The sequence below is a fragment of the Drosophila grimshawi genome, unplaced genomic scaffold, assembly GCF_018153295.1.
Source record: "Drosophila grimshawi isolate 15287-2541.00 unplaced genomic scaffold, ASM1815329v1 contig_1367, whole genome shotgun sequence".
In the NCBI taxonomy this organism is placed as follows: domain Eukaryota; kingdom Metazoa; phylum Arthropoda; class Insecta; order Diptera; family Drosophilidae; genus Drosophila; species Drosophila grimshawi.
The window spans coordinates 10,732,132-10,755,652 of NW_025062889.1; the positions used below are offsets into that span (position 1 = coordinate 10,732,132).

Here is a 23,521-nt window from a genome sequence, read left to right on the forward strand (position 1 = left end):
TGCTTCTGCTGTGCGGGCTACTGTTTCTACACTTAAACAAAAAATTGCTTAGAGTCAGTTATTAATGTATTTATTTAAAAAAATAGATACTGTTTTTTTTTTGTTATTGTAAAGTGTCCAGCATTTCAACATCCAATGTCTCAAGTAGTAAGTGTTTAGTGTTAGTTTGAGTGAGTCCTTGGTTGTCAATCAATTACTAACCTCAGCAACATACGGTTATTGCTTCTTTTAAAAAAGATAAGTAACAAAACTGACCCAGTTTTGGAAATATCTAAAATTTAATAAAGAATTTTTCTTTATTTTAAGACAAGTTTTTCTATGAGTGTACAACGATTGTCGTTGCTCCAATCGTTGGCCATTTGAAGTCAGCAAAGCGCGTCTAATCGATGAGCCTGGCTAGTCTGCCAGAGCAGGGATACGTTGGGGGTTAGGTTGGAGGTCTAACTCCCTGTCTTTATCATTGCTTGTACTGTGTTTTTTTCTTCTTCCATCTGCGCAATGTGTCTCTAACCCGTCTAGTGGGCGTATCGTATGTGACAATAGTTTTGTGAACATTCCCCCCTTAGCTGGAAGATTAAGAACAGATACAAGGAGTGAAGGCTTTAAACATGTTAAACACACCAGTTGCGTTAAAGTAGTGTATAAATCACAGTCTATGCCTGTGCATGGGTGCAAAGAGCTCGAGCTGAGTGATAGATGGTCTATGTTTGGGGCTGGTGAAGGGACTGTCGGCAGCTATGGTCAGACGTACATCCTTTAAATGTGAAATGTGAAAAGTGGAAAGTGCATAGAGTGAAAGCACTACTCAAATCAGTAAACAAAACACTAGACTTAAAAATGTATTGCGAAAAAGGTAGAGCCTGAAGGAGAAGTGAATTGATATGCACTTCGTTTAATAGGCAGTTGAAAGCTTTCTGGGTGCAAAAAACAACCAACCATCAATATTCCGCATTAAGGAATTGGAAATGGTTTTATGGAAATAGGTAAAATAAAGACAAGAGAGTAAAATAAATAATACAAAGCGTACACAACAAATATACGCACAACAATTTAAAAATATTTTAATGAATGGAAATTGAAAAGCAAACAAATTTTACAAATGATCTTTAATTGATTTGTGGTTTGTTACAGAATTTCTTAAGAAAGTTTTTTGAAACTTTTGTACTGGAAATGTAATTATTTGTTTGCCTTATTTGGCTCGAAAATGAATAAAAATAAATATTAATATTATACGAAATCTTTAATGTTTTTCCGTAAATTCTTTTGAGGCTGTCAGTGTCGTTAATTTTGATTAATGTCCCGAGTATTCGAGAAGAACACAAGCAGCGATTTTCCAGATACGAATTGTGGTTCCGTGAACTGTCCTTGGCACACTGCTAATTACCAAAAGTGAAGCTAGCCATTGTGTTGCTTATCTTTTGACAGCCTGCCACATAGACTGAGAAATGTACTTATTCCATAATGAAACGTTGATACATTAAACAGATTTATTATGCTTTGCCTTCATTGTCGACTTTTGGCACAACTACACCCCACCCACCGCCAGCTCTCTCCAGCTCTCTCTAGCTCTACACCCTTCAGTTGGCAGCCATTTTATATGAAATGCTGTTTCCACTGCAAATAAATGGCTGACAACCTCCATTTAGCCCCTCTCCTTCGGCTCTGCTCTGGCGCGTGCTGTGCTCGTGGCTTTTAGGGGCCAACGACGATGTCGACTTGTGGTTTGGTGGTTTTGGCTGGGTAGCTGGGTAACTGGGTAGCTGGGTGGCTGGGTAGCTCTGTGGGTCGGCCACCGCCTGCAGCTAAGCGCATTGCGTTTGTCAAATTTTGACGAGCTCTCCGTCTATTGATTCGCCCAGCTCTTTGAAATCTATCTGCCTGCGGCTGGCTTAGTGTGGTGTCCTTAAGCTAAATTAAAGCATATATAACATTTCCATTAAGCCTTTGATGTCAGCCTTGCCTCAAACTGATTAAGTTGTACATTTAATTATAGTGGCAATGTAATTCCGGAGTTAACAAAGTTAATGTATCAAAGAGCTGAACTTTGAGAAAGCCGATACTCAGCCTTAAATCACGTTGAGTAATAATGTGTTTGATTGAGTGAAATTAGTTAAAGTTTGGTCGAACCTTTAAAATCTTTTGATGAAGAAAAACGTTTGAGAATCTACAATTAATCATTTAATTTCTTACGGGTTTTTCTTATTTTTATATATTGTATTTTGAAATTTAGAAATTTATAAAGCTTCTTTCTCTTCAACCCAAGTTGTCATCAAGTTCAAAAGAGTCCTAGAACCTCCTAGCTAACAAGGTAAAAAAAAATACCCGATTGGCATTCATAATTTAACTGAATGTTGGCAATTGTTGGCGACCACACTGACGAGCACTAATTTGCAACCCAGTCCCGAAATCAAGGATGTCCCAAAAGAAACGCCGAACAATCAACGGAAACGCCGCAGAGCACAAATATGTTGGTCACGTAACCACTTTGTTTGTGTCCAAAGACAAAGCAGGAATTCCTGCGACAAGCAACTTATGATTAAGAATAATTCAATGCTGACCAAAAAAAGAAGAAAAAGAATACTCTAAGGCTATGTATAGAGGACATTCCCGATCCTATCAAGACAATAAGTACATATATTGATTATAAAGAACTCTGATACTAAAATTAAATGAAGCCACATCAAGTTTGTTTTACATGGCTGATGCTATTCATCAGAAAACTGATTATGATCTATCAACTTACTAATTGTGCAAGATTGAAAAACAATTCAAAAGTTCTTACCATTTGGATAATCATTCTAAACTTCGAAAACTTACAGAAAATGTGTTTTGAGTTGAAAGCTGATTAATGGGTTCAGCTCAGGCGTGTAACGAAAATAACAAAATTCGACTTAAGGTTGAATCCATAAAGTTACTAATTTATATCGTTTGCTCTAAGTAAGCTCATAGTTGAGCAACAGAACTACAGAACATTTGTGCTTGCTTTGCATTACAGTCAACAGCCTGAGCGTGGAACAAACTTGCAATACGCCTGGCTGGCCAATTTCATAAGAAAACCATTCAAAAACAACAACGACTCAAAGCTCGAGACTCGAGTCGACTCCGTGCTCAAAATTTTACGCGCGTTGACTGCTGAAGTGGTGCTAGGGGCATGCGGTGGTGGTGGTGTGGGTGGTGCTCTGAGTTGTGGGTGCTGGTAGGTGAGCGGGTGAGTGGAGACGTGAGCAACACGGAGGTCCCGTCCATGGCCTTTGTTAGATTTAGCGACGACAACGGTCGACGATTGCGTCTTTTGCATTTTGGCAGCTGGGCGTGGAGGGGTGGGGTGGTGTGGGAGGAGGTGGCAGTGGGTCGGGGTCGGGGGGTTGGGGAGTCTGACAGCCAGACTGAGAATTACAAATTCAGCACAATGTCCCTTTGTCATTTATGCATTCGCTGTATAAATTAGGCACAATGAATTTTCAGCGCTTGTGGTACTGGTTGTGCTCTGGTCTTAATAAGCTAACTTGATTATGTCTTTATTCTTTTTTTGTTGTTCTTCATACTTGCAGGCGGCAGTGGCAGCGGTGGCGGCGGTGGTGGCGGTGGTGGTGGCAGCTCCTCGGACATCTCCAAAGATCATTGCAATAAAACGGTGGACATATTCGAGGATATCAGCTCGCCGGAGGTCAGCAATCAGAATTTGGGACGTCCCTTGACCTGCTGGTATCGTTTTCGCACCCTCAAGGGTGCACCTCGCGACTTTGTGCTCCGGCTGCGTTTCAAGAAGTTCAAAGTGGGACAACTGCTCAATGCCACCCACTGCGATGGCGGCTATTTGCAGGTGAGTGTGACCATCGCACACAAATTGCAACCACAACGCCCCAAAAAGCGGCGTCTGATTTATGGGCATCGTTGCAATCAAATCTAATTTATAACCTTTGCCTCGCCTAAATGATGACATATGCAGCCACGTAATTCATACGTCGCGTTGCGTGCACCGCATCAGCTGACAGCTTTATGGGCGCAGGGCAGCGTTGCAAGCGCCATCGAACACAATTCGCGCTCGCCTCGCAATTTATGTGGCGACTGTTATCCTTGCTTATCATTTGATTTGACTTTATGTGGCATTCATTTTACTGTTGCTATTGTTGTTGTCCATATTCGCAGATTGTTGATGGCAATGCTAAAACAGACGTTTCCAATCGCCGGGAGCCGGGCATGTTCTGCGGCGAAGCCGAACAGCCGCAAACCTTCATCAGCGAGACGAGCTACGTGAAGGTCCTTTTCCACACGGACAACTTTACGGATCAGGTGAGTTCGAGAGCAATTAACAAGCTTCAGCGTTAATTTACAGGGTATACGCAAAGAGTGTGCTGTTAAATTCAGCGCAGAAAATCGTTTGATCGCGCTAATATCACATAATCAATGAAGGTCAGTTTCTTGCACATTGAGATGGTTTCAGTCAGGAATGTTTGAAAAGTTGAATATAATTGAGTGGAAATAACACTGAAAAATTGTAAGGAACAAACAACTGTACTGAACTGTAAAAGAATCATAATTCAAACATAAATCTTTAGTTCTTTCCCTGCTTCAACTATATCCTTGTACTTTATGTTTTGGCATCGCAGCAGGGAGTGTGTTCACACTTAGCCTGTCATTTTTATCAACACCTGGCCACCTGAACATAGCCTTCATTTATAACAAACCCCGGAGACTTCCAATTACAGTAAAAAGTCTCTATTCCAGTTTCTAGCATCTTCGGCTTGCAGACGCCAACGCACTTACACTAATAAACCGTAGCATCCTACAATCTGCCCACCGGGTCTTCATGGCACATGTGTCACGTAGCCTCCCAACTTCGACCTTATCCGTATCCTCACAGGCGTCCCATATTCTGCTCGCATATATACATCTATTTATATTTATCACATAATTTAAAGAAAATATTACTACACACAAGTCTTGGCTGTCATCGTCTCCAGCTGCCACCATCATATTCTACATATTTCTATACCCTGTAGCAAACAGCATATGGGCTAAAAAGATATATGATTTTAGCTGACCTGGAGACAAGTGCTTATCTTATATATATTTCGAAACCCATCGGGAATCGTCTAGAGATAGATATTTACAGCGTGGATCTATCTCATCTAGTCAACAAGCCAAAGCAGACAAGCCGAGCACTCTTCGCTGGAGACCTTTTGCTTTTGTCCTTATTAAAGCGTTGTTGATTGGCATTCATTAATTTGTATACTTCTGCAATGGAAGTCAAAAGGTAATCACAAAAATAAAGTGTCTAGTAGAGGGTTTGTAACCTCGATGCTTTGCATACGAATATTGGGAAAGCATCAGAGCTACTAATTGAAAATCCAGCAAAATAGTTAAAGAAGTTTTGTGAACGATAATCAAACGCAGAAGTTTTCCGAACAAGTAAAGCACCAAGTATCTGCCTGCCATTGGATTCGATTACAAAGCAAACAGTATAATTTATATTATCTGAAAATCTTTCTTTATAAATAGTGTTAAAATCTATCTAAGTTCTTAAATTATATATGAAGGATGTCTTCTAGTCGGGCAGTGCCTGCTAAATTGTTTTATTTTGATTTTGTTTGTACGGTATCTGTATCATTTTTGCTGGCATCGTTTGCTTTGGCTGTGACCCATGTTGCTCTATCTGCTTTGCTGCATCTATGCAACTCACTTTCGCACTTAGCTTTCTATATACATATAACATACATACATATGTATATACCTATATACAAAACAAGCTTACACATTTGTATATAGTATATGTATATTCATATATATTTTTGTATGCATTATTCAGCGTCGTACGTCTGTGGGAAGTGGACGAGTGGGCGTCGTCTCCTGACTGCCGTCTGTCTGCCTGTTGTCTGTCTGTCTGTCTGTCTGCCAGTTTGTCTCCTGTCTCTGCATCCTTTTTGGACTGGCTGGCTGGCGACTCGTTGCCGGTTACAGGTTTTATATGTGAAAATGCCGTTCACAACTTGAATTCTATTTTGCTGCATGGAAGTCGCCTTTTCCCACTAGATGTTTTCGCTCTTTTCTATTCATTTTTTTTTTTTCACATGCGCTTCTGCATTTTTGATGCGGTACTTGCATTCACAAAATGAGAGATAAGATCATTATGTCACATAAGAAATTTTAATATTTATAAGTACTTTTTTTCTACATTTTTGGTTGCTGATAACTTATTCGTAGCCGATTTTAACTAGAGGAAAAAATCATTAGTTTTTGTAGTACATATTTCAATATTAATATCTGTTCTGTTTGTAAATTTAAGATTGTCTCATTATTACGGGTTTTTTTTAATTTTTTATTATTTAAATGCACTATTTGAAAAGTATTTAAAAACTCACTTATAAATTTTAAGCATAATTTACTTTTATTCGTGTTGATCTTTAATCAGCCTTTTTATTTTGGTATCTCAGATCTAAATTTGCTTTCCTGCATTAATCTTTTCCAAGCAAACAATTTTGCCAATCTGTGTCTCGAATGGCTTTTGGCTGTCAGGGAAGTCGATTTCATTATTGCCTCGTTGTTCGTTATTCGATGTTTGCTTCCTGGCTTAACGTCATGGTGCAGCTTTCAAGTTGCATGCGGCACAAACACTACACAAAAATACACTAATGACATGTACGAGTGTTCGATGTAGGAGATACACTCTCAGCTGCAGAGCTACTGCTCCTGCCCTCCAGACTGTCTTATGCACACCTTAATGGAGTCATAAATATTTATGAAAACTCGACCCCAGCCCGGTTCTCCACTAGCAGACAGACAGTTCAGGAGTTTGCCAGCGAGTTGCAAGTTGCGAGTTAACAACGCTTTTGTTTTTCGCCACGCAGATTTGCCCGCAGTTTTCTTCGTCGCCTCCACAATTTTTGCCACTTATTCTGCGCGAGCGCGCTGAAAAATCTATTCAGCGGGGTTAGCGGGAAGTGGCATCGTCCTTGATAATAAATAAGAAAAATAACAGAGAGCTGGCATATAATAAGTAATAACTTTGCCACGTACACAATTTAATGAGCAGCAAAAGCAAAATTGCAAATAGTAAAATATCGAGTGGATAAAGTAAATTCGCCTTAACATGAAACTCAACGGGAATAAATCAAATATAATTTGCACAAATTCTTACACAGGCAATAACAGAAACAAAAGCCCAAAGGATACACAAGCGAAATCTGATTGATTTTTAATTTATTCGAGCACGAATTTGACTGGTTATTAAAAGCAGAAACCGGAATGTTGCCATGGCGATAGTGCTCAGCTACGCCGCATTGGCATCATCATCAGCATTCCCGTCCGCATTGGCATCAGCATCAGCATCAGCATTGGCAGTATACATCGTCAGCGCTTCAAAAATATTCAATGCATTTAAAGTCACATAATGCGGCAAATATGACCTGGGAATGCACATTTTTGCCTCACACTGCACATTTGACAGGCGACGGGGCGTGCCTGTGACTGTGTCCGTGCCGACCTGTCTGCTGGACTGGGATGCTAGACTGCTGGCCTGCTGGTCAGACACTCTGCCAGTCGTCTGTGAGGCTTGCCTGTCGGCCATTGTTCACAGCGTTAAGTGGCGCTAACGTCATTGACGCCGGTAACGCATTTAATATTGACATGTGCATTACGCTCACGCAATCGGAGCTGCAGCCAGAAAGAAGTCAATACGGGTATTCCGATGGATTCTGCTGCTGCTGAATATAATGATTTATCAGTTTGGTTTGCTTGTCGGGGCTCAGCCTTTTGGAATATAATCGTAGTTATGGGGCAAAAAGATATGACTTTAAGTAAAATAATATTGAAAATAACGATTTATTTGTATCTATAAATAAATTATTGATAAAGTAAAGCGAATACTTAAACTAATGAATATTTGGGTATATCGGTAGACATTTACATGGCATTAAATGTAAACTTAAACTAACAAATTAAATTATGTCAGCATTTAAAAGAAGTAATTAAATTTAAAGTTAAAAAAATATACATATAATTAAATAATCTATGAAAATTAAAATATAAAATAGTCCAACATTTATTACAAGGATTTGATCTGGAAACTCTAAATGAGGAAAAGAATGTGATTAATATTTCAAATTATTTTCTAAATAATTTAAAGGAGTCACAGCTGTATAGGGCATTGAATTAAAGCTTCGCTCACAATAAATTGAAGTCAGCCATCCGTTCGACAGCGATTTCCCACTGGGCTGTTTCCACCCTTAGACAGCAGCATTGGCTACGTCATTGCAGCAGGTCATTAGTGTTGATGAGGTCTAGTCTGGTGCAGAAATGGGGCCACATAATGTGGTAGAGTAAAGTGGGCGACTACGAGTACGAGTGGAAAACCCGGTTTCGTGAACAGCCGTGAAACGCGTCGAGCTTGGCAAACAACCGCATGGACAAAAATGCAATGACTTCATGTCACCTGGCTGTTTAATACACCATATCGAGCGGATTAGGGTAATAGTTAGGAAAGAGCAGAGCCTCAACTTGACTCGGTCAACAATGCGAGTACGTGATTTGCGTAGCGTGGGCCAAACAAAAGCAACAACCAACAAAAACAAACAAAAATACCCCCCACAAACAATAACAATGCATTGAATTTCAACTCACTTAGTGAACTTGTTCTTGTTTCTCATTGCAGACCTACTTCACATTCGATTCACGCGCCGAACAACAAACTGAAGTCTATTTGCGATATGGCCAACATCCCGAATTATATCCAAATCGTCGCGGCGAAGTTGTCCAAGGGTGCGTATACGTAATGTACAAATACACAAAAGGAGAGCATCAGCATCAGCAATGAACAACTGCCCGCTGTGCTCCATGCTTATCGATAATGTTTAGCGCCTTTGTGTCCCGTTTTTATGGCCGCGGCCTGTGGGCGATGGTCGGATTGGCAAAAGGGGCGTGGTTGACAACAGACAGTTACTAGTTTGTAGTCAGCAATGCGTTAATTTAATTTTATTATGCTGCACGCAACTTGAGTGTTTTTTGAAGGGGACGCACAATGCGCACTGACGATGTCTTTGACAATTTTGTGGAACTGCCCCAAAAGAGAACATTTCATAATCATATGCGAAAGACTGGCGTACAATGGGGAATGGGGAGGAGAATGCTGGGTAATGCGGTAACAGAAGGTCGTATAAAATTGAATTACAATTTGCCAGTCAAAGGGAAAGAGATAGAGCAAACATCGTGACAAAGTAATCTGGGAGAAGGAGAAAGCACTGCGGCAACATAAACTCGCGAAAAATGTACATATAGAGAGAGATAGAGAGATAAAGAGAGAGAGAGAGGGAGAGGGAGACAGAGACAGCAAGGACCAAAACGAGCATTCAGTTATCCCTAAAACTTTGCAGACATTAAATTTCATTTGATTTGATTTTTTTTTTCTTAATTTTTTTCGTAAGCGTCTAACTTTTATCTTAATAAAATAAGTTGCAAGTTTTGAGCATTGGTTGAAATCATTCCACAGACGACTGTGTGCAGAGTGCGAATTGTGTGCAGAGGCACTGTAGATATTAAATATGCTTCGTTGAGCCTATTGCTATTGTGAAACTTTTGTGATGGGCATTTTTGAAATTTAAATTTAAAATTGAGCTAAGGATAGATTAAAATTAAAATGAAAGATACAGTTCTTAAGTTCACGCATTTGTATGTATTTGAACGAATAAAGTAATAAATAAAATAAAGCAAAGATATATTTACACTAATGTTGATTTCATTCACTACAAAAATTAAATTACTTCAATAATTTAAAATAGATTGCAGTGCCTTAACTTTCCATTTATAAAATAGGCACTTTGATTCAACTTGATGCCAGGCAATCTGCTCACTTTCATCAATCTAATTCATCTGTTTTAGCAGAGGCTCAAAATATAATAAAAATGGAGCACTTTAAGCACTTTAACCAACCAAAAGCAGCCATCATTCGTACACCAAACTGTTAAGATTGCTGCAATTTCCAAAGCCAATAGCAGCCCACATGGCCAATATGATTTTTATGCTAATTTGTGGTCACGCGCATCGACATCGACGCTGAAACAGACCCAAAACCAATTCAAACCTACCACAAAACAAGTATGACCTATCTAGTAGAGGGTGCGTGACTAGAAGATACTCTCTATATAGACAATAATGGATTGTATACATAGATAAACGGATCAATTTCATTTTGCTCTTTACGACTGTCAAAAGTTTCTTGTATAACTGTTATGTTTATTATCAGGATAATAGATATATATACACATACAAGATAAGATATATCAATTAGCTATGTTATGCTTAAAATACCCAATTGACGAGAGTTTTTTACTACAGAGTATCGATATTCAAACGGAAATCAACTGAACCCAAATGAAAGGCAAATTTCCAAGAGCAATAAGAAGAGAAGAAAAAAATAATAATAATAGAAATTTAGTGTGCAAATAAAATGGGAAATGGTAATCATATTTGTGCAAGCATCAAGTTCGGATTTGCTCAGCCCTGACAACCCTGGCAATGCGTTTGTTTGACTTGAACAAATTGAAAATTATACGCACGGCTCTCCTTACAACAATTTTACAGTTGTTCTTGTAATTCAACAACAAATTTTACAAGGTTCTCTCGGGGTACACAGCGCACAAGAAATTCCAAATCACTGAACACAATTTTCTGCTTTTGTTATTTCGTTGTTCGCTGGGCTGCCAGCGATTAATTCGTTGGATTTGTGCCCAAGAGGAAGAAAGCAGGAATTGAAGCGGGAACAAGACAGATCTTAGGCTAAAAGGATTGGAGACATTTATTGGTTGGACAGAGACACAACCAAAAGGGTCCTCAAATAGAAAACTAATTGAATTTAATTACAAAAATACTATATAAAATATATTTATATATATTACTTTACAGATCCTACTGCGAGCGTGAGTATCGTGATTGCCGCCTGCAGACCTGCTATGTACAGTCCCCCGCATATCCGGGCCTGTATCCCCGGGCTCTCAACTGCCGTTACAAATTGCACACCCGTCAGCCGTACATCAAATTATATCTGCAGAACGAACAGTTCGCGGTCGATGGCCAAAGGTAAGCAAATCAGCTCAGACAGATCCAACCAGCCACCCAATATATGCAAATGCAAATTGCCGAGAGAAATTAACGACAAGTTAACACCCTGTAATTTGTCATCTTGGCACAGCGACATCGACTGCAATTCCAAATTTCAAATATATATATATATTTTTTTACATTTTTCTGTCGTCTATGTTTTTTTTTCTCTTTTTTTTTTTTTTTTTTTTTGACAGTCAACATTTCGTGTGGTAGTTGTCGCTGTTGGTGTTGTTGCTGCTATTGTTGAAATGCATTTGGCATGCTGACAATGACAATTTGACACAGCGTCCTGGAAAAATTGGCACCAATTTCGTGGAAAATATCACAGACCAAACGCCCCCTTACCCCAACCCCCCAAACCCCCCCAATCCCAATCCCAATTTTCATTTCCATATTACTGCAACCATCGGAATTACAATCCCCAACAATGTCCTGTCCTGACTGCTTTCTGCCATTGGCTTGCACTTGGGCTGGCTGCATTCAAATTGGCTAAAGGATTACGTTTTGACTGATTTTCAAAGAAAGCAGAAAGAAAGCACATTTACAGTTGGTCACGTAATGAGCATCGCATAAAATCGGTGTGAAAGACTGAAATTCTAGTTGATGATAATATTTATTATTATTATTATTATTATTATTATTATTTTTTATATATTCTTTTGATCTGTTGGTTCTTTTAGTTGTACATTTTATTCAAAATTTAATACATCGTTTTACACTATTCAAGTCAAATTCCATTGTATAGAAATTTATATGCACATTGCATATTTTACGTATTTATATTATTCAAATCGCAGCACAGTGAACTTTATGGGAAGAAGAGAAAAACAGTTTTTGAGTTTTCAGTTGAACGTTTCATAGCTTTGGGTTAAGCCATTCACATGAAAAAGTAAAGTGCGAAATCCGAGGGAAATCTCTTTGGAGTATTACAAACTCCGTGGGGACATTTACAACTGCCAGCTGTGTTTTGGGCTTAAATCAGAGCATAAATATTTTATGTAGCTAAAGGGTTCAACAAAGCGTACCCTTGAATTCACCTGAGCTATCTGCAGCTGAATTATAATTTACATTTTGTCCATTCGCTGACCTTTCACAAACGCAGCAACCAATTATTAAAAAAAAAAAACTCATTTCACTTCAACGAATTCTGGGGTCAGGGAAATGAAGCAGCTTCTTAAATCGCTTGAATTGCGTAATAAAAGCGAGTTTTTAGCTCTTGATGTTGGTCTTAACACTTCTGCGAAGACACTTTCCAAATGGGCAGTCAAAAGTGTCTAAGTATCTTAAAGCTTGTTTGAAGTGCAAATGCCAGTCAGCATATTTCAGGTGACTATCTTGCAGAACTTCGCCAGTACGTGCACATCAACTGGCGCTTTCGAGCTGAAATTAGATAAGCAACATTCAATTTATTTTTATAGATTCAATTTGAATATTTACCTTTTGAGCGCCGTAAAGTCCGGACAGGCACGAGCCACGTCAAAGTGCCAACTTTGACAGCACAAGAGCGAAGCTAAGAGTTTAAAACGCTTGTGCGGATCTGACAGTTTAACTGGGAACGGGTAATGGGGGTGCAGGGGTAGTTGGATGGTTTGGGGAGGTATAGCCCATTTCGGACTAGTTGAAAATCCGCTTTAAGTGCGTATTAATTTGCAAGTCTAAGTTAGTTCCCCCATGTCAATGGAGAAACGGGTCAGCAGCAGCAGTAGCAGCAGCAGCAGCAATAGCAGTAGCAGGAGGCGTGCCAAAAAGGATTAGTTAAACAGAAACGCTACAAACGAGCTAATCGCTGGGTGTATAGATGGCTGATGGGAGAGGCAAGTTAATCGAATGTTTTTCACAAAGGGTTTCAATGCTGCAATGCCATTAATGATGTTTAGTTTGGGGCGGGTTGTTTGTGTTTGGCTTGGGTTCGTTTGGGGTTACAAACAGGACAAAATACTTGAAGTATTCAGTCAAAGTGTTTGGCAAAGTAATCCCAAAGTTAAACGCACAGCAGGGGTATTAATTAGAGATTACAAAATAGATGGCAGACGGTTCCAATGGAAGTACATTTTTGTGGGATTATAATGAAAATCTATGTGAGACATGAAAGATTTGATAAGAAAGATATATTCTTATTCGACAATAATATTAAAAGTTAAAGATGAGAGGCAAATTGTAATCCAAGCAGTTAAAATATATTTCAAACAGTTACAGTTAAATCTTTCATGAATTGCTAAAGCAAATACAATTCGAAGAAACCTGATGGCATTTTGTATTCATTTATTTCATTGCTTTTCTGTACATCCCTTAAAATCCCTTATGCTGAAGTGTTTCAAATGCATTGAGCTACAAAAGCTCCTTGCGAAATGTGTTTTCTTTTGTGGCATACCGTGGAATATTGATTATTATCACTCCCGTTTCGCTCTGCCTGTGGGTAGGGAATGCAAATACCTCTAAGCAAGCTCGATTTAGTTAATTATGCCTTCGGGGTATTACTAATATTTACAACCAATCACCATAATCCATCTAAGCTTTGCACAAAGCCCAATCAAATCCAGTTCATAAAACACTCATGCGTCTCTGTTGCGATTCTAGTTTCATTATCAGAGCATAGTGGACCTGTCCAAACAGATGTACATATAGTATATATATATATATATGTATTTGTGTAGGCGTATGTGGTTATTTTGCCAAGTCAGCGGCAACTTTGCCATTGCTCCTTTATAAATCAGCTGAGTTTATTTTGATGGCGATGCTCCTTTGGCTGCCAATGTTCCAAAACATTTTTCTAATTTCTGCCTGGCAAACACCGAAAATATTTTGCCAACGTGGCATTTTTCCACAAAGCACAACACAAACTCACACACACAACAAACTTTAGTGAAACTTTTTTCAGGGCAAAATAAATGCAAAAGTCATCGAGAAAAAAGTTTTTTAATATGCCGAAATTATTACCAGTCAGTTATTTTTGATATGTCTGTTGGCCAAAACTTTCGCCAGACACCAAGTTTATGTCTCTCTTTCTCTATCTAGCCCTCTCTCCTCGTCTCTTTCACTCTACACCGTTTATATCTTTCGCGAAAAAAAAAGTAAAAATAATCAACTTTTTGCCCTACGCATTTATTATCAATAAGTTAGATTAGGTTCCCCAAAAGCTGAGCAGCGGAAAGAGAGGCAAGGAAAAACTTGCTGACAAAGTGATTAAATTGACTGAAACGAGAGAGAGAGAGAGCCGTACCGAACAACTGCCCGGCTAATAGATACAGATACGAATAGATCCCAAACTTTGGGTCAAAAAGTTTTTCTTCAGAAAAGTTTTTCATCCGCTAGTCAAAGGCTCAATAAAATGTCAATTAAATTGGCATTTTTTGTTACAATTTCAAATCACTCGGCATCAGCCTTCAGCATTTGTCGGCCCGCATTTGATTAAAGTCCAGGGTCGTAATTGCCAAAGTTAGCTTTCAATTAGAAAGTTCACACAAGCACACTCACTCACACACACACACACACACACAGATACACACACACACTGTCAGGTGAAAAAGCATTTCGTTTGCCTTTTGAATTGGCATGAAATTCTCCGCCTTCTGGCAAATTGTATTGCCAACAAATGGATGAAAAAAGGCCAGCCGGTTTTCAGACCTCATCAATGGGCCAAAAACTAAGCGAATCGCTGCACAAAGGTCACTTTGTCTGGGCAATCTACTCAGGGTTATGCCAAAGGAAAAAGATGGCAAAAAAATGTTAGAAAATGCTTCAGAACAGACGGTTTGGTTTGAATGTTGGTTTTTTTTTTGTTAATTCGCTGCCCAAGTGCAAATGAATGTCATTGTCAGTGGCGTAGTAAAAGGGGTAAATTGGATATTGGATAAATAAAATTCCTTTGTCACAAGTGCTAATTGAATTAAAATTTATTATCAATATATTTTTTTTTTTAAATATGACTCAAACACTTTCATTATAGTTTTTTATTTTTTTTATTAACTCTTTGCTGCATATTTTTGCACTAAAAGCTGTTATTCATTCAATTTCAGACTGTGCTTTTTTGCTGCATTTTCATTTTCATATTTTATTGTCAGGTATTTTCACTTGAAATTCTGCCGCATGCGCCCTGTAGTTGTTGAATTTGTATGCAGTTGACGGCTGAGTGAGGGAATAAATTTAATTGGCGACCTCTTACGCGCTCAAAAGTGAAATAAGTGTAATTTAAAGAGAGATAATCCATCTTTCAATTTAGCTTTAACACGTTTAACCGTCAACATTCATCACTTTTCCTGCATATTTTGCAAACTCTTTACAGATGCGAGAACGTGATGACTTGCCCCATAAGGCCGATAGGGTCTGGTAACGAGCATTGCCCATACGATTGGTTGGCCGTCTATGATGGTCGCGATGAGCATTCACCGCTGATAGGCAAATTCTGCGGCCTGGGCAAGTTTCCATTCAGCATCATTGGTAAGTACAAAGCGAAAACTGGCTGGATGATGATAACCCAATACGATTACTGCCACTATCCAATTTGCCTCGCAGGCACATCACAATACATGTACGTGGAGTTTGTTACATCACCGGCGGGTCCACTGTTAAATACAGGCTTTCATTTCAATGTTGGCAACTGGCCAGGACATGTGGAGACTGCCGGGATAAAGCACGGTGTGTGTGACTGGTTGCTTAGCTCCGATTCGCTAAAGGATAGCAGCGCCAGTGAGGGCATCTTCCTTAGCATTGCCCACTGGTATCCACCGAACACCTCCTGCAGTTACCACATCAAAGGACATCCCGGCGAAATCGTGCGACTCTATTTTCCCAGGTTAGCAATTAGCCGCGATTTATTATTTTTCTAGTTTACCATCTTAAATCAAAACTGACCGCAAATTCTCGATTGAAAGCTATGCAACTTGAGTAGAGGCCTAAGGTGCCTTGATTAATCATGTTGCCGACTGTCATTTTAATTGAAGATATACCTCAAGGTGTACAGATGTTTTAATTCACATGCTAATGTTTTCTATTCAATTTGCATACATACAAACTAGCACACATCGCCTCCAGTCATAAAGTAGCAAGAATAGTTTTCCGACTAACATTAAATCAGCCATTCGGTCTATTCACATAATTTATGTGGGACCAGTGAGGTTTCCTTCTGCTTGTTAACTGCATTTCCACAATATAATTATAAACATTTTAAATATATTTTATTGTATAACTGATGGTTGTTTAAAATGAGCGTAACTTCAACTTCATTCCTTTTTTATGCTATTTCCATTTACTCTTCACCATTTATTATTTTGAGCCGTCCTTTTGTCAAGTGGTCTGTTTGTCTGCCGCTCGTTGTTTAGTTCTCGACATAACCCTACGAAATCGACATATATATTTATATATATATAAATATAAATATGTATATGTATTTATCTCGACAAGGGGCGTTGTTGTAGTCCGAGAGGTTTGTGTGCAAAATCCATCGCCGTCGTCGACATTTCATTTAAAGTGCAAAGTTTTGCGGCTATGTGGGCGCCTAGCTAACGGTTTTGCATCCTTGCCCCAATCCACCCACAATCCTTGCCCACTCCATTCCACATCACTCCCCTCCACTGAACTCTTTTCTCCTCCAGTTTGAATTTATTTTGGCGCTGCGTTCTATGCTGTAAGCGTATTTTAATGAAATTTGCCGCAAAGATTTATGTGACATTTTAATTTAACGTGTTGAGTTGAAGTTGTTCTTTATATTTTTTATTTTTACTTTATACATCCTGCCGTTGCCCCCACTCCCCATTCCCCATTCCTTATTCCTTCTCAGTTCTGTCGGCGTCGCCGGAGCAGTTGTTTGTGTCTAAATCTGAATCTCTTCTCTGAACTTTCTGCAAGTGTCGCATTGGTCGCTGCATTTTGTGTTTGCGTTTTCTGAATATTCTTCATTGTGGTACGAAAATATTTTATTGATGCTGCGGTTTTTGGCTGGCTTCGGCTCAACTCTACTCTGCAACGGGGCGGGTAGATCAGGGCGGCTTAGTCGCCAAGACGATAGCAAAGTTTTGAAGCCCTGACATTTTGGGGGCACTGATGGCTTGGTTTTCCCAAATTGAATGCTGCCGGAGGGCGTTGCTAAGTAATCATCAGTTTAAATCCAGAAAGGGTTGATAAGCTGCGCTAGAATGTCAATTGATATAAAGACATATTATGCAGTAACAACAGTCAACTCGATGATCCCTTAATGTAATAAAAAGCTATTTGATTTTTTGCCGAAACTTTATCATTTTAACTGAATCGAAAATTCTGTTTTTATATAAGAAAAAACTCGTTGTTTCCATGAGTCAGTTTGAAGAAATTCAAATGCTTTATTATGCTACTTTACAAGCAAAGATATTTCAAATTCCTCACGCCAAACCAATCACTTTTAAAATATATGTATATGTGAATGTCCAAAACACATGACAAATATATACAAATATTTGCCAATTTACCACTTTGCTTCAGTAACTACGTACTTTTCTTGTAAAACTGCAGACATTATTTGCTGTGATCTGCTGCAGCTGAAAATACAGCTGCAGAAGCATTCCAAAGTTAGTCGGAGTGGAACTGCAACTATTTCAGCACATTTGACCATGTTGCAACCTTATAATTTATGCACAAAATGTTGCAAAACATTGCCAAGTTTTGGGCTAAAAACTGCAAAGAAAACTGTGTGCATGGCAAACATCAGGCACAGAAACACAAACACCAACACCAACACCAAAATGCATACAATTGTCTACATCGAGGAGTAAAATATCAAACAAGTTTTTGCCAAAAGATAAATATTTATGTCCACCTACAAGGCGTGCAAAACTAAGCCCGAGAATGAAAACTCCACAGCCCCAGCCGAATGGTGAACTTGCGAGCACGTTTACACCGATTGCCATTAAGAGTTCAGAAGTGGGCAACATGATTGCATGATTACAGTGCACAAAATGGAACACAACACTGGCGACGGAATGAAATAGACAACACTACAAACATACACTTACTTCTTTGTATATATATGTATTTTTGTAGAAAAGCAACGCGGTTTGTAGGCGACACTCGGAAAAAAATATGCACGCTAATTGAGAATATTTGGGGCCATGGCAATAAAATGCAATTTATTTCGTTGAATTTGAATATAGTATCTCACTTCAACATTCATAATTCAGATGTTTTTATGGTTCTATTCTACTAATCATTGCGAAAATGTATTCACAAATTCCTCTGTTTTTTGTCCAAGTGCAGTTGCCCCAAAAAGTTAAAAGTAGACGAAAAACGCAATAAGAAAACTGCGTGCAGCAGTCGCTGAAGTTTTTGTCTTTGCTCGTGTCATGCTTGGTTCTTGGTGTTGCTGCTGTTGTTTGTGTAGTTGCTGGTTGCTGCCAACTTCACTGAAGTTGTTGCAACGCCCATGACAACAATTGCACGCCCACACAACGTAGCACACCCCAACCCCACCCCCTAAAAACACACACACGTCTGTTTGCCTTCACCTCTTTTGTAGCTAACAATTCGTTCTCGCAATCCTTGAGATCTACACTTGCTCCTTGGCTGCTTTAACTGTTGCTGCTCCTTGGCTGCTCCAGCCTGATGTCTGCGCGTCTAGACACTGTCGACATTGTTTCCAACAAACTTGCTCATTTAAGTAACATGTCATGCCTGCGCTTTTTTCTCCTCTACTAAGTATCTGCTACTCTTCTTTTTTTCCTGGTTCTTTACCAGAGTTGTGGGTCTTAATGGTTGGTCCTTTCTTTTGTTTTGTTTTGTTTTGGTGAGTCCAGCTGTTGTTAATTCCTCTAAGTGTACATTTTTTGGGTTGAATTACACATGAGGACGGGTTTCTATTTACTAAAATTGTACCAACTACTACCATTTCATATGTTTCCACGGGACTAACGTGTAATTACAGCAATTAAATAGTTTCTTATACATTTTCTCAATTCAATTTGGTCTGCGTCTAGTTTAAGAGAAGCTGACTTTAATCATGTGCAACTCAAATTAGTATTGTACTTAATATTTTAGAAATTTAAATATCAACTGTAAATGTTAGTTCGGAATATTGAATCAAACTTGCAATTTTTTAGCCAACACTTTAATTGAAAAAACAGACATAAGACGCAAGTCAAGTCAAGTCTCTGGAGTATAAAATAGTTCATTTTTTATTGAGAGCAGCGTATGTTTAATATCAATTTTCATCATTGGTAAATTAAGAGTTATGCATGCATATATGTACTCTCAAATTAGCAATATATATTCCAAAATAAATCTGAACACGGAAGAAATTCCCAAGTCGCAACTATTTGTAAGCGACATTTGCACATATATATATGTATATAGGAATATATATGTATAGAAACTGACGCCCACGCTTTAAGGACCTCGACACGAGACGACACCAATTGACTGCCATATGCACATAACTAAGCAGTTGCTCCCCAAACAGTTGACTAGAGACCCAGACGGACGAGGCGGCGCACAAGGATCGTCCGACTGCTGCTGCTGCATTGCATATTTTATAGGGGGGCGTACCACTTTTTTTCTCTTTTTTTGTTTATTTTTTGTTTGTTGCCCGTTTTGTGTGTGATTTTTGTTTTTGTGTTTTTGTTTTTTTTTTTGTTTTTGGTAGCGATTCTGAATAAACTCCCCACTGAGTCAGCAGAACTAGAACTAGGCTGCAAACGGATTATGAGGACATGCCGCAGGGCGTCAGGCTTACTTTTCGAAGCCGCGTACGTGAATAACGGCATGGGCACGTAGAGGGGATCGTGGGGCAAGGAGGTGCGATGGCAGCGCGGTGCAAAAATAGTAACTCTGCTCTATTATGAATAGTAGTAAAGGAGCAAAAAGGACGAGGATGAGACAGAAAAAAATGTTACAGTAATGTTGCAAATAAAAAATGATACGAAACAAAAATGAAATTGTGTCGTGGCTGGAATGAAATGGAATGCCTCCACTCGCACCTCATGATGCTGACTTGTGTTTTACTCTCTCTCTCTCTCTCTCACACTCTCTCTTTATTCTTCTCTCTGTCTCTTTCTGTCACAGTTTTGACATTTTGGCAACTTTTGTGTGGGTTAATAAAATGTTGTATTATGTCATATTTTTTGGACAGCGCAAATGTAATTGTATGAAATCTGCTTAGCGAGATGGATGGCGCTGGTTCCATAAACTACTATATCTATTTTTTATTTATTTTTTGGTTGGCCAGATGGATTTTGGACGATTGCCAACAGTTAATTGGAAAAGTTTTCGCGGCAGCAATAAATGTGGTTAAGGCTAGCAGAAATGATTGCAGGCCAACTAGTAGATTTACTAGAAAATAGTTTCTTTAACAAAAATCCAACTCAAATTATATGCATAAAAACTGTGCAAACTTTAATCATTAAAATAATCTTTCCAAATGTCCAGCATTTTTTTCTGTTAATGGGATGTGATGGGAGACATGATTGATGAAATTCCGTTTCCCAGAATTAAGGTAGTTATTTATTTAACGTCGACACAGAAAATTACAAAAAAAAATATTCACATATTTATATAAAATGTGAGCAAAATTCACCATTTGCTGCACGAACTGGGAAAATCCCAGAAAAATGCAATCAGAACAAAAGTAAAAATAACAAATGTTGATTGGAGAAACCAAAATGATTACAAATTACGGACGAGTCTCAATCGCAATGCCCATTTTGGAACTTGAAGTCCATCAGAATGGCTAGGCACATTCCTACATATTGTCCAATAATTTGTGAGAAATTGCAACGTGCCAGCAATGTAGAGCCTAGTTGCATTCATTTTTGGCAACTAGGCAGCTCACACACATTGCACATGGGGCACAAATCTAACGCGTGCAACGTGTGCCAGTTAAAAGTGAGATTTTACCTGTTGGCGCTGTCGGAATTTATATTAAACTGTGGAAGAAAACACGCGAAACACGCGAAAAATACGATGCGAAAATATCGAAAATGCTGCCCAATATTGTGGCCTCATTTTTGGGGGCATGGGCTGGCAATGAGCCAAAGCCATTTCAGGGTTTTTGTGGGCCGCAGCTGTTCTGTGGTATTTTCATTATAAGTTGGAATTTTGATAAACCCTTTCACCCTTCTTCTCGTTTCCTGTTGCAGTTTTCGCATCAATCGCATTGAATCGCCCATATTGAAATATGAAGGAGACTGCGGTGAATCGTTGACCATCTACGATTCGGATCATGCGGATCCTGCCCGGATTATCAAGACGTTCTGCGACACGTTCTCGCGACCAATGGAGAAGGTGGACTTTGTGAGCACAAGTCCATCGCTCTATGTGCAATTCGATTCGAAGACGGGCAGCTATAGCGGCAGTTCACTGTACTACTGGGCGCACTACGACTTCTTCAATAATACACGCTTCGGTGATCCGGTCCCCAACACTCTCTGCGATGAGGTGATGTACGCTTGGAAGCATCCTGGCGGTCGCCTGCGCTCCCCCCTCAACTCACTCATCTTCAAGCGAACGGGTGGCAGCGATGTCCGATGTCAATATAAATTCGTGACCGATCGGCGTCTATATGCCCGGGCCATTATTGAGGTGAATTCGGTGTCCTTCAAGGAGCTGCCGTATAATAGCAATGCGTGCACGCGTTGTCACGAGGAGCGTGTGGATAAGCTGGTCATCTGGGAGGAGCGCGACAAGTTCCAAAATAACTTGGCCTGTTTCTGTGACAATATACCGAGAGCGGTGCGTGTGATATCCTCGGCGGATCAAATGAACCTCGAGATGATTGTTCAGGGACAACATGCAATAACCTCGTACTTCAAGAATCCCAATCCATTGTTCGAGGCAACCTATGAGTTTGCCCATGGTCCGCTGTGTGGACCCATCACCTTGGGACCCTCACCCGATGGTGAGCTCGTCTTTCCCTACAAGAAGGCGCTGGCGATGGTGGCGGGACCAATGGCACCGCCGGAACACCACTATCGCAGAGAGAAATGCATCTGGGAATTGAAGGTGGCATCGCAAAGGGATCTCTGGCTTAATTTGGAGAAGGCGCGTTTTGCCGAGCGCAGCTGTGAGAGTGCCAAGATTGAAGTCTATCTAGCTGGACGTCTGGAGCCGCGTTTTGTGGTTTGTCCCGAAAACATTTCACTGGCCAGGGATTTGCCAATCCTGACCACTGCCGAGTTGGGCGCCACTGGCGCCGATCAGGAACCATTGCCGGTGCTCATACAATATACGGGCGATGGCCAGCCGGGTAAGAATATCTTTCGACTGGTCTGGACCGAGCTGTTCCACTTGCCCCGCAATCCCGACGGTAGTCTGTCCGCGTCCCTGTTGCAGGATGGCGGCTGTGACTTCCGCTGTCCTGGCGACACCCAGGTCTGCATTCCGCGTCATCTGCTGTGCAACGGAGTTGCCAATTGTCCCAATGTGACGCACACCTCGACGCTGGCCCAACTAACGCGGCACATTGAGTGGAATCTGGAACAGCTCGGCCTGCTCCACGAGGCCAACGAGTATCGACAGCTCGTCCTGCACGACGAATCCCCGGAGATTTGCCTGCGACGCGATCTCAGCGAGCTGCCCTACGCCAAACTGGCACTCATCACTCTGGGACTATGTGCGATGTTTGCCCTGCTCATCGCCATTCTGAGACGCATGTGTCAGGGAGCGCCGAAGCAGTCGGGATTGCAGCACCTGCAGGAGGATTACTAACTGCTCGGCTCCAAGTAGTTCTTTCCCTATGACTCTTTCAATCTTTTTTAGAAAGTGCAGCCGGTGCTGGCCCTAAATTGGAAAAGTTTCCAATGCAAACTTTAATTATCGCACCAAAAACTCTTGAAATATTTTCAATTGAAGTTTTTCCAATTTAACACAAAAAGCTTTTGTTGACAAACTTGGGTTAAAGATTATGAAAGAACTTACTAAGTATTTAGCCCAGCTTTAAAGCGACTTTTTTAATCCTTTTCCCTTCATCGGTATTCTTCCGCTTTCACCTCAATCCCCACTTAGTTTATTCACCTAGTTACTTTTCACTTACTTGGACTATGAATAAAAAAAATGCTTAATAGCAAAGAAATATATGTATGCAAGTGGTTCTATATAACTAAAATCTATCAATTTTTTCTATGTAAGCTACGTGACAGCTATTGAATATTAATTAATTAAATTATACGATACAAACTCGAAACATATAAATGTTTAAAAAACACACAAACACACACACAAAATTATACAAAATGAAAAATGATTAACTGCCCTGAATAAATTAATTAAGCGTAAAATTGTCACGTGATAATTGTTGAAAAAAAAAATGAAAAAACAAAAGAAAAAATAAACATACAGCATAGTTTAACGAGCATTAATAAATTAGATATTAATTAAGGTAGACACGTAAATGACAAAAGATATAAAATAATAAAAAAAAAACGAAAAAATAAGAAAACAAGAAATATGTCATATTAAAAAACAATTGTTG

General features: G+C 39.6%; 1 protein-coding gene across 1 annotated transcript; it reads left to right on the top strand.

The window, feature by feature from the left end:
• The first annotated feature begins 3,567 nt into the window (after positions 1 to 3,567).
• LOC6559358 lies at positions 3,568 to 23,224 on the top strand. Its single transcript, XM_001986375.2, has 7 exons — positions 3,568 to 3,823; positions 4,150 to 4,293; positions 8,651 to 8,757; positions 10,897 to 11,070; positions 15,377 to 15,531; positions 15,607 to 15,886; positions 21,192 to 23,224. Exons 2-7 carry the CDS (start codon positions 4,201 to 4,203, stop codon positions 22,756 to 22,758), a joined length of 2,376 nt encoding a protein of 791 aa, XP_001986411.2. The 5' UTR covers positions 3,568 to 3,823; positions 4,150 to 4,200; the 3' UTR covers positions 22,759 to 23,224.
• The last annotated feature ends 297 nt before the right edge of the window (positions 23,225 to 23,521 follow it).

Coding starts and splice junctions, on each gene's coding strand:
- LOC6559358 (XM_001986375.2), top strand. CDS start 4,201: ATGTTCTGCGGCGAAGCCGAACAGCCGCAAACCTTCATCAGCGAGACG. Junction 8,758..10,896: donor CGCGGCGAAGTTGTCCAAGG/GTGCGTATACGT, acceptor ATTACTTTACAG/ATCCTACTGCGAGCGTGAGT. Junction 15,887..21,191: donor GTGCGACTCTATTTTCCCAG/GTTAGCAATTAG, acceptor TTCCTGTTGCAG/TTTTCGCATCAATCGCATTG.